At 46.5% G+C, this 10,730-nt stretch overlaps 1 protein-coding gene across 1 annotated transcript; it reads left to right on the forward strand.

The window, feature by feature from the left end:
• The first annotated feature begins 363 nt into the window (after positions 1 to 363).
• On the forward strand, positions 364 to 10,324 carry Serpina6 (serpin family A member 6). Its single transcript, XM_041633472.1, has 5 exons — positions 364 to 479; positions 3,173 to 3,786; positions 5,697 to 5,973; positions 7,946 to 8,093; positions 9,961 to 10,324. The coding sequence occupies exons 2-5, from the start codon at positions 3,192 to 3,194 to the stop codon at positions 10,144 to 10,146; spliced, it is 1,206 nt and encodes a 401-aa protein (XP_041489406.1). The 5' UTR covers positions 364 to 479; positions 3,173 to 3,191; the 3' UTR covers positions 10,147 to 10,324.
• Positions 10,325 to 10,730: the final 406 nt, after the last annotated feature.

Consider the following 10,730-nt stretch of genomic DNA (forward strand, 5'->3'; position numbering starts at 1 on the left):
CCCACAGAAAGCCCTTAGCTGGTTACACATTCATTCACGCACATCTGTTTCTCCCACCCTTAGCTGATTCTTCCCCTCCTGGTGCCAAGAATCTGACTCTTCACAGAGTCCATGTCATGGTGCTTATTAATGACACCAGTGAGTCCCCCGCCAGCTGGCACGAGCAACCACAAACACTGTTGCAATTCTAGCCACATTTTGATATCAAAAGTAAAACTTCAGGGAGCAGATGCCGTGGAAAGTTAATTTGCAGCATTGCTGTTTACCCTCACTACCTATAAAGCCTCCCATTGGCTGATGTTTGGGGGGTGGGGACCACCAAATGGTGAAGGCCACTGTCCCCCTCCTCTAACCATTAACCAGCAGAGATACTGACAAACAGGATTTAGTAGGCAGCCTCCCTGGAGCCTACTGTACATCTGCTAGGATCCCAGGCAGCAGAGCGGAGCCTGCGGGAGCGACCTGAGCCTACTGCAGACGTGAGTTACCCCTGAGAGTACTCTATTCCTTCTGCTCTTGCCAGGGTCCCCACCTCTGCATCTTTGCACTCCAGAACACAGCCACGTGTGCCGTTTGCTCGTTGGAGATTTTTAGTAGATGAACATGCATCAGCCGTGAAATGTGACAACCTTGTGGAGGACTTCCCAGACCCTAGAATCTGGTGGTCACCACTGGGTTTTAATTTCTCCTCTGTTACTGCCTTGAGGGAACTGTCACTGAGGGTGGTGGCTGTGTTTCACCGATTCCCCAGGGATTCAGCATTAGCTGTCAGGAACTGGAGGGAATCTCAGAGCTGAGACGGATGAATGCCAAGCAGGACTCTGGGATGGGACTAGGGGTGCACAGCTTGCACATGCAGGGGCACTCTGAAGAGTGCCCACACACCCCTCTTTCATGGCTCCTCATTTGGTAATCTGGGATGGGGATGATGCTGTTAGAAGAAAGAGCTGTACTAACTTTCTGCAACATCTGACGAGCTACGATCCCTGCCTAACTCCTCACCTGATCCAAGTCACTTCGGAGAGGACTGGCAAGGAGGATGTTAGTAGAAAGAAACATATGGCCCTCAGTCCTTTCACAGGCTGCTCTTAAAGAGCCACCTCGCTGGCCATGTGGCTTTCGATAGAGATAAGCAGGGTGGCTCAGGAGGTGCGTGCCCTGTCCTTTATGGATGCCCTGCCTTGGCCTGTTCAGTTTGCCCAGCTCTGCAATGAGCTGAAGCTGACTCATGAATTGAGTTTATATAAGTCATGTATTGATGACAGCCACACCAGACATTCACAACAGTCTCGTGAGGCTGTGGGGGTGTTCAGCTCCATCCTGCAGGTTTGACACAGGAAGAGTGAGGCACACGGTCCTCCCTCAAAAAAGGCAGGAAGAGGAAGGAGATCCGGGTAACTAGGGTCTTTCCCCCAAAGGGGATCATAGACAGGTAATGGTCCAGTGAAGAAACCATGTGTAGAAAACAAGGAAGGGGCAGAGAGAAGGGAAGAAGAGGGGCTTTCTAGAGGCAGTGACCTGAGTGTCAAAGACCGAAAGAGAATGAGTTGGGCAGGGGGTGGAAAAGATGGACCCACAGAGTGGAGCCATGGGCAGGGCAGGGTAGGGTGATCTTTATCTCCATGTCTCAGGCCAGGACAGAGCTCAGCAAACACTACAGGGACTGTAGTGACATGCCTGCCTTCTGTGTCCTGCCCTAACCTCTGACCTGGCCTGAAGGAGGATAACAATCCAGTGTGTGTCCAAAGGAAGCCTGTGACATCCAGCAGTGCTGCAGACAGACAGACAGCATTCCGACTTAAGACTGAAGGACAGGTCATGAGGATCCAGTAGGCTGGGTCTCCTTTCTCTTCCTCCTGTTTCTGGGGGCAACCATGTGACCCAGTCACCCTCACTCATGTGAGTCACCTACATGAATGAGGGTGAGCTTCATGTGGGCACTGGGGAGCCCCTGAAAACTCGTCTTCTGCACAGCTGTGTCCTCCGTTATTCAGTCACAGATGTTATCTTGGTAGATTGGGTAGTCCCTACCACATCTTCCCAACTTCATGTGCTTTTGTTTGTTTTTGAGTTTTAGGGGCTTTTGTTGTTGTTGTTGTTGTCATTTTGATTTGTTTTTCTAGTCAGGGTTTCTCTGTGTAACAGTTCTGGATATCCTGGAACCCACTTTGTAGACCAGGCTGAGCTCAAACACATGCAGGTCTGCCTCCCGAGTGCTGGAATTAAAGGTGTGCGCCACCACTACCTGGCCTTCTTTTTTTTGAGTACCGAGTCCACTTGGTGTGGTTAGTATGTGCACGGGTGTAGGGCCATCTCCAGAAGCATGGCTAGTCTCTCACTCTGGAGCGGCCTTCTGGAACTGATTCTTCTTTTCCAGAAGCCAGCAATGGAAAACCTACGGCTGATGCTGTGCTCCAGAAACATAGTAGCAATCAGCCTGCTGGGTTCTTATCTTTTACCCAGGGATTAGTGCAATGACTCTCAACCTTACCTCATCATAGAGGCTTCTTTCTGCTGTAGACAGCGGTTAGCACGGAGACCCTCAACAAGTCAACATCAAGGCTTTTAAAAATCACACGAAAAATAAAAAGGTGGATTTACAAAGTAAAAGCCCAACAACACCTAGCCTGACAATTGTTTGCACACAGCCCTTTAGCAGGGCATCTTTCTCTCCCCATCTGCTTCTCACTATGTCCAGTGGCTTTTCATTCTGATCGGGAATCAAAGGGAAACCCACTTAGCAGGGTTTCGTACTGGGCGAACTGAGCACAGTTTAGCAAGCCGTCAGTTTTGAAGAAGAGCTCAGTCACACTTTGTTTTTTTTTCTTGTATATTAAATATATGAGTTTGCATGGGTACTTAACCTGTCTCAGTTTCAGTAGAATTAGGAAAGCCTACTTTGAGTTTTTTGACAAAAAGTGCACACGAATATAGGTGAAATGCTTGAGGAAATGCTGGGTTAAGTAGCAACGGCGCTGAGTAAAGCTGTCTTCAGTTGAGGACCCCGAAGTCCAGAACTTTGCTGTGACTGCCTGAGTGAATTTCTCTCACAACCAATGTGAAGGAAAAAATGGGAGAGGAAAAAAAGCGGAGTCTTGGCCTGCCTCCCAGGCACTGTGTGCCCTGATTCTGGGACTGCCATACCGTCTAACAAACACTCTTGGTTTGGCAGGGCCTAGTCAACCAGAACGATGCCATTTGCTCTGTATGCCTGTCTCCTGTGGCTCTCCACCAGTGGCCTTGTGACTGCCAATCCTATAGATGACAGCCATACCGGGAACCCTCACCGAGGCCTGGCTCCCACCAATGTTGACTTTGGCTTCAACCTGTATAATCGCCTAGCGGCCATGGATCCTCACAAGAATGTCTTAATCTCCCCCATGAGCATCTCCATGGCCTTGGTCATGATGTCCCATGGTGCCTCAGGCCCCACAAAGACCAAGCTGTTCCAGGAGGAGGGTTTCAACCTGACAGAGATGACAGAAGATGAAATATACCAGGGCTTCCAGCAGCTCAGTCACCTTCTCAGCCAGTCAGACAGCCACTTGAAGATGAACATGGGCAACGCCATGTTCCTTGACCAGAGCCTGAATCCAAGGGACTCATTCTTAGCAGAAATCAAAAAGTATCATGAGTCAGAGGCCGTGATCACCAAGAGCTGGCCAGAAGCCTCCAAGAGTATCAACAAGTATGTCGAGAGTAAGACACAGAGGAAAATGACAGATGTATTCTCAGAAGAGGATCATAAAGCCCCCCTCGTCCTGGTCAACTACATCTTTCTCAGAGGTACTGTTCTCCCCTCCTTTCCGTCCTGATGAGGTCCCACTCCAATGCACATCTCCCTAGTACCCTCAAAGCCATCCCATACAAAATGGCCTAGGGTTCATTTCACAGCCAGTTCTGATCATGTCTTGTCCCTAACACATGCCAGTGTCTAGCAGGATGGAACATCCACAGTGCTGTTCTCGAACACTTCCTAAAAGATTTGTTAAAAGTATAGATTCTAGGACTCATGACAGACCTCCCGAAACAACACTTCTGCAGAAAACCAAGAATGTGCCATGTGTGCCCCTCCGCTAACCTAATGCCACTTTTATGATCGGTCAGTTTGGAGACATCTCATCCCTGAGATCAAATCTGAACTTCTGCTATAACACTGATTCTCAGCTGAAGGTGAAACTGAAGCCCCTACCTTCCCAGAGACATCAGGCAACCTTGGCGAACATTTTTTTTTTAATGTCACATCCAGGAGTGAGATAGGATGAACTATTGGTGGCCAGAAAGTCTGCTGGATATGCTACTCACAATGCTATTCACAATGAACACACACACACACAATGCACACATAAACACAAACATATACAAACACACAAACAGAGAGAACATATACACTGATGTATACACAAACACACACAGCCCCCCATGGTGCCATCATGCCTAAATATCCAGAGGGTCAAGACTGAAAGCCTCTACTTTTTTGTCTTCTTTGGCCTCGTGTCTTACACCTTTCCTCAACTAAGATCTTAATACACAGTGTGTGCGTACACACGCAATACACATACAAACACACACAACACACAAACACACATAGCACACATGCACAACATATACACATATACAGTGCACACACAAACACATATAGCACTGATACACACACTACACACACACCTCTCTCTCTCTCTCTCTCTCTCTCACACACACACACACACACTACATGTCTGGCTATACCATATTCCTCTCCTGTCCTTGAGCATGCCTGCCTTCATAGAAGACCATGTGAGCCTCTTGATAGTACTGTAACAAGTTACTAAAGACAGTGGCTATATGCATTTGTTGTCGGATCACTGCAGGAGTCAGGAAAGTAGAATGGGCTGCACTGCTTGGGGCTCCTGAAGACCAGAAGAGGCTGGGGGTTGGGAGGTTGTTGCAAGCAGACAAGTTTTGACTCAGTCTAAGGAGCAACATTCTTCCTGTCAGAACTGACCAATACCATAACAAATAAACAGACTGGATGATGACCCCACCAGCTGAGGGTGATGGGGGAACTGTGAGCCTAAAGGCATCCTTCATCCTTACCCTGTACAGGAAGCACCATTGTCTAGAATGCCCTCATTCCAAGTGACAGAGGTATGAGTCTCCTCCAGGAACTGACTAGACTTTAAAGATGATTCACTTTCCCAAAGCCAGCTCTTCCCTCTTCCCACCAGAGACCCTGAGTTCAAGGTTTGAGTTTCTAGGACCCCCAGAACTCTCAGCACTGAGTCTCACCTCAGGCCTAGAGGCTCAGGTACAAGTCTAGCTTAAGTGGGGCCTACCCTAAATCAAAACCCTACTGCCCTGTTTCTCTTCCCTTGTCTTTGTTTGAAAGCTAATCTCAAGCAAATCTAATCCTCAGCCACTAGAGAGGCATAGAACAGGACAGGCTTCATAGCCCAGCATGCTGCTGCTGGCCCACTCTGTTGCATGCAGAACAGTCTGTAAACCCCGGGGATCATTTCATCTTTCTGGAAACCAGGCAGCCCAAGCTGGGGTAACCTGGCACACAGCAGACAGCTGCCTAGCTTGTTTCTACAGGGACAGTGGGTGTTCAGCTGCTTTAGAAGAGGGTGTCCAGGCTTTATTTTAATTTCCAGTCTACAAACCTAGTGATTGATATTCTCTTACCCCATCTTTCCCCCTCCCTCACATCTTTTTAGGCATGTGGCAACTTCCCATAAACCCAAAGAACACCAAGGAGGAGGACTTCCATGTGAACGAGACAATCACAGTCCGGGTACCCATGATGTTCCAGTCAGGAAATATCGGTTACCTTCGGGACACGGTGATTCCCTGCCAGCTGGTACAGATGAAGTATTTGGGAAATGGAAATGGAACTACCTTCCTCATCCTTCCTGACCAGGGCAAGATGGACACTGTCACCGCCGCACTCAACCGGGACACAGTTGAGAGGTGGGACAAGACTCTGACTAAAAGGTAAGTCCTCCAGGCACCATGTTGGTTTCTATGAGGTGTATGCTACTGGAAAATGAGGCAGAGAGACTTTTTTCTCTCCAATATAGACCCCAGAAGGCCTTTTGGCAGAAACAGCTGGTGGTGGTAGCAACAGAGTAGGTGAAAGGTCAGATGAACTTGCGAGCAAGACACGAAAGCAAGCAGAAGCTTTTCCCTCTGATCTTGCTCTTCCTCCATCTCATATCAGAACTCAAGCCATTTTGATGGGTCCTCTCTCCTTTGTTAAACCTCTCTAAAAAGGCTTTGATAGATATGCCTGGAAATGTGTCTCCTAGGCAATTCTAATGTCCAGTCATTTGAAAATGAAGATCAACCATCAGAGGCCTTAACAGCACATAGGCTGAAGCAGCTTGATAAGGATTTTAGCAGAGGGGACAGGATTTGGCTTTTGAGACATAGAATCCCATGGATAGCTTGGCCAGGAACTCCTGGCCAGGAGTTCTCACTAACTCTTCTCCTATCTTCTTCAGAGACCAGAAGTACTGATCAGTGGTCCAGTGTTGCGGGAGGCTACTCTTTGTTCCCGGCCGCCCAGACTTGAAATAACCACACAAAAATCTGTATTAATTGCAATACTGTTTGGCCAATAGCTTAAGCATATTTCTGGCTAACTCTTATTCTTAAATTAACCCATTTTATTAAACTGTATAAGGCCACATGGCTATGGCTTACCGGCAAGGTTCTGGTGGGCTCCAGCAGAGGTACCGCTCTCCTGAGGGCAGCTATATGGCTTCTCCCTGACTCTGCCTACTGTATATATCTTTTATCCTGGCTTTACTCTGTTAAGCCATTGGCCAAAAGCAGCTTCTTTATTAACCAATGGTAATAAAACATACTCACAGCATACATCACTTCTCCTTTTCTGTCTAAATAAAAAGGAAGGTTTTAAATTTAACAAGGTAAGATTACATATAACAAAACAGGTATCAAGAAAGAATTACAGTTACAATATTTATTTCTACTTTATCTTTTATCATAACTAAGGAAAACTATAATTATAGCTATCTATTCTTTAACTCCATCAAAGACTCCAGAAGGATATAATACTACCTAAGTAAACAGGAGGTACATTATAAGCAACTTCCAAAACTATAGAATTGACAGAGACATCTCACTGCCTGGACAGTCACGCAAAGTTCTTTTGTAATATTGGGGCACCCATCTTTGGCCTACAGGCCCATAGTATCCAGCAGATTTTTCTATGAAGCAGGGAATTTCAAAGACAGTTCTACCTACATTGGCAGTGACTGACAAGTCACTTTCTTCTGTATCCTGCAGAATGTCTGGCAGACTCTTTTATGAAGCAGGAACCCCAAAGGACTGTCTCACCTTTAGGCAAGTTTAGCAGTCATTATTCTGTGGGTCCTGCATGTACAGTTCATCAAGCAGACCAGGCAAGAGCACTTTCTTGCCCAAATGGCTAACCAACTCCATAAGGAGCCTCTTCAATGTCCATCTTCCTCTTGAAGTAATTGGTGTTGCCAGGAGCAGATGTGTCTCATTGTCATGAAAAGTTCTAAGTTTTTAAAACACTTTAAATGCCATATTCTGTAGGTCTTTGAAAGATCTGAAGAATATTTATTTATTGGAAATACATCCTTGCACATCTAGAAAATCTAACTAACACGACTAAAAGATTGACTATTATAGATGACTATTAACCTATATTTACAGATATAATCAGCTCAAAGGAATTATCTAGGAAAAAATAAATTTAGGCAATTCAAAGACCCAGAGAAGAAGCCTTACATATGAGGAAGAGATAGCTCCGGCCTCTTTCCCTGCCTTTCATCCCTAGTGAGTGAGTCAGACTGGTGCTAAATGTGCCGAAGAGATCATACAAAGTGGACGTCTGTCTGGGAAAGGATGTGTTGCTGTCTGCCTCTAGCTCTAGTCTTGGACCCTCTAACCTTTCCTGCTTCACCCTGAACAGGCAACTGAACCTGTACATCCCCAAAGTCTCCATGACTGGTACTTATGACCTTAAAGATGTGCTGGAAGGCATGGGCATTGCAGACTTTTTTGCCAATCAGTCCATTTTCTCAGGCATCACCCAGGATTCTCTACTGCAGTCATCAAAGGTAAGTGTCTTGGGAGCTTTTTCTCCAAAAGTTACACTAAATATCTTAACAGTAAGCAACACAGCACATTTGTGAATGGTCCCCTGTAGGTGGAGTTTTTCTGTCCCAAGGCAACTCTCAAATAATCACTCAGAGGCTTAATATTAATTACAAATTTTTGACCAGTAGCTCAGGCTTATTACTTAATAGCTCTTACAACTTAACCCATTTCTATTAACCTAACCTATGTGCTACCCTGAGGCTCGTGGCTTTTACCTTTATTCCATTTTGTGTGTCTGACTCGTTCTCTGACTGGATGACGACTCCTCTGACTCCACCCTTCTTTATCCCAACATTCTCGGTTTTGCTTTCCCACTTAACTTTATCCTGTTCAGCTATTGGCCAGTCAGCTTATTTATTAAACTGATCACAGCAGCATAAATTTGCACAGTGTACAGAAGGATTATTCCACAGCATTCTTCTATGTCCCAAGCTGAAAACCCCAGGCCCAAGCCCTTTCAACTACAGTTCAGTAAACAGAGGCTCAGCAAGAAAACAATCACACAAAAAGCTCTTGACAAGGGAGAGTCATGGCCCAGGCAGTCACCCATCCCATGGAGCTTCACAAGAGAGGGGACACTGAGAAAAGTTGTCATGGCAGAAATGAGAGTAGCCCCTGGCAAAAAGAAATAGAGGACACACTAACGGTCTCATCAACAGCACACTGAGCCTTCTACTCAATTTCATGCCTCAGCCTTCAGCTTGACGTTCTCAATTCATAACATTTTGATTGAATACCAATTATGTGCCAAGCCTGTGCTAGGATCTGGCTCTGTTTCCATTACTCAGATGTGGACACTGTCCTCAAAACACAAGGGCTTTGAGTAAAATCGCTGAGGAAGCCCAGAAACACAGACGCCTCCTTTTTCTTCCTCCTTCCTTCCTTCCTTCCTTCCTTCTTCCTTCCTTCCATTCTTCCTTCCTTCTTTTTTTTGAAAAATTGGAAAAAAATTCTTTTTCCACTATGACTGTACCAGAAGTACTGAAGGACTGCATGTTCTAAGGTACCAAAACACACTTACCACAGACCAACGCTTTGGATTTATATAGGAGACATTATCCCAACTGCTCAGGGGAATCCTTAACCTAGGAAGGGCAAAGAGTTTGACGTGGTCACAGAGCTAACAAAATCAAACAAATGACAGCAAAAAACAGCCAAACATTTGATGTTGGGTCTGTCCACACGAGATCTCAAATCATCAAGACCCACTACAGAGGTCCCAGTCACAACTCAGCCTCTGCCTGGCTGCAGGAACCTATCACAGTGACACTCAGAAGAGAGCTTCATACTTGTTGAGAAGTGGGGTTGATGAGCCTCCTCCTCCTCCACCACCACCAAGGGGACTGGGAATCCATTGACTGCCACCCATTGTTTAGTTTCCGGGGAAGGATCTGTCAACCATTTAGCAGTCTCCGTAATTTCATCTAATTTTAATCATTAAAAGGAACACATCAACAGCCAAGAATTTGCATTTCTGCCTCAGCCAGGGCTTTCCTAGGCACAGTAGGCACAAGCACTTCATAAAAATTCAACTCTGCTGTTTCCATAAGCCTGGGATCTGGTAAGTAGAGCCCAAGATAGACCATGAACCACAATTCCTCTGATCTCTGTGTGGTGCATGCAGCCTGTGTCCCAGCAGGGAGGAAGTTAGGTGCAGTCTAGGCTCTGTAGCTGCTGCTTAAACAAGGAGCAAACACGTGATGCTTTGGGAATCTTGGCTGCTTCCCCTCCTGTGGAGCGGAGGGTGAGATGTCCACGTGATGAGACGTGGATAGTTCCTGCCTCACGACCGGTGCTCATTTCCTGCCTCTGGTGTGTTTCTCACAGATGCTCCACAAGGCCTTGCTGCAACTGGATGAGACAGGGGAACCAACCAGAACCACCAGAGGGGCTCCCCTAGAGGTGACATCTGAACCACTCACTGTCAAATTCGACGGGCCCTTCATCATCCTGATGTTCGACGGCTTCACATGGAGCAGCCTGTTGATGGGCAAAATCATGAATCCAGCTTAGTGTGTGCCAGAGGGGTTACGGTGCACCTGACTTTGGGGGAGTTCACCCCAGCCCACCCAGGCATCCCCACTTTTAGATATCTTGTAATGAATAACAATTGTTACTATTTCCAAGACAAGTCAATTGAGAGGGGAGCATGGAGAAAGAAGGAACAGTTATTAAAGGATGTTTTTGCAAACTCTGGAGTCCGGGATGGTTGCATGCTGATGAAGGCTCCATTCTCCCTTTCCTTACATGGAGGGAAGAGCAGGAAGAACTCTCTAGGGTTGTTACAAAGGGCACTAATCCTATTCATGAGGGCTCCACCCTTATGATCTCATCACTTCCAGAAGCCCTGATGGGCTTCTAAGGCTAGATTTCAAAATGAATCTGTAAGACATTTGGGTGATGATATTTAGTCCTAATGCAAGAGGGGTGACTCCGACCAACCAAACCACCTCTATTTCTGACAAGAACAAGAACACAGGGCATCTTGGATCAGCCATGGATCCAGAATGCAGTGTGTTCAGGGAAATGTGTGATCTCAGAGGGAGACCGGCCTGAGACAGAATCCCAGCCAGGTCATAGAGTATTCCACAGCTGAA

The sequence above is a fragment of the Microtus oregoni genome, unplaced genomic scaffold (assembly GCF_018167655.1).
Source record: "Microtus oregoni isolate MIOR12 unplaced genomic scaffold, Mior012 000043F_ref0000047, whole genome shotgun sequence".
Lineage (NCBI taxonomy): Eukaryota > Metazoa > Chordata > Mammalia > Rodentia > Cricetidae > Microtus > Microtus oregoni.

Coding starts and splice junctions, on each gene's coding strand:
- Serpina6 (XM_041633472.1), top strand. CDS start 3,192: ATGCCATTTGCTCTGTATGCCTGTCTCCTGTGGCTCTCCACCAGTGGC. Junction 3,787..5,696: donor CAACTACATCTTTCTCAGAG/GTACTGTTCTCC, acceptor ACATCTTTTTAG/GCATGTGGCAACTTCCCATA. Junction 5,974..7,945: donor GACAAGACTCTGACTAAAAG/GTAAGTCCTCCA, acceptor CACCCTGAACAG/GCAACTGAACCTGTACATCC.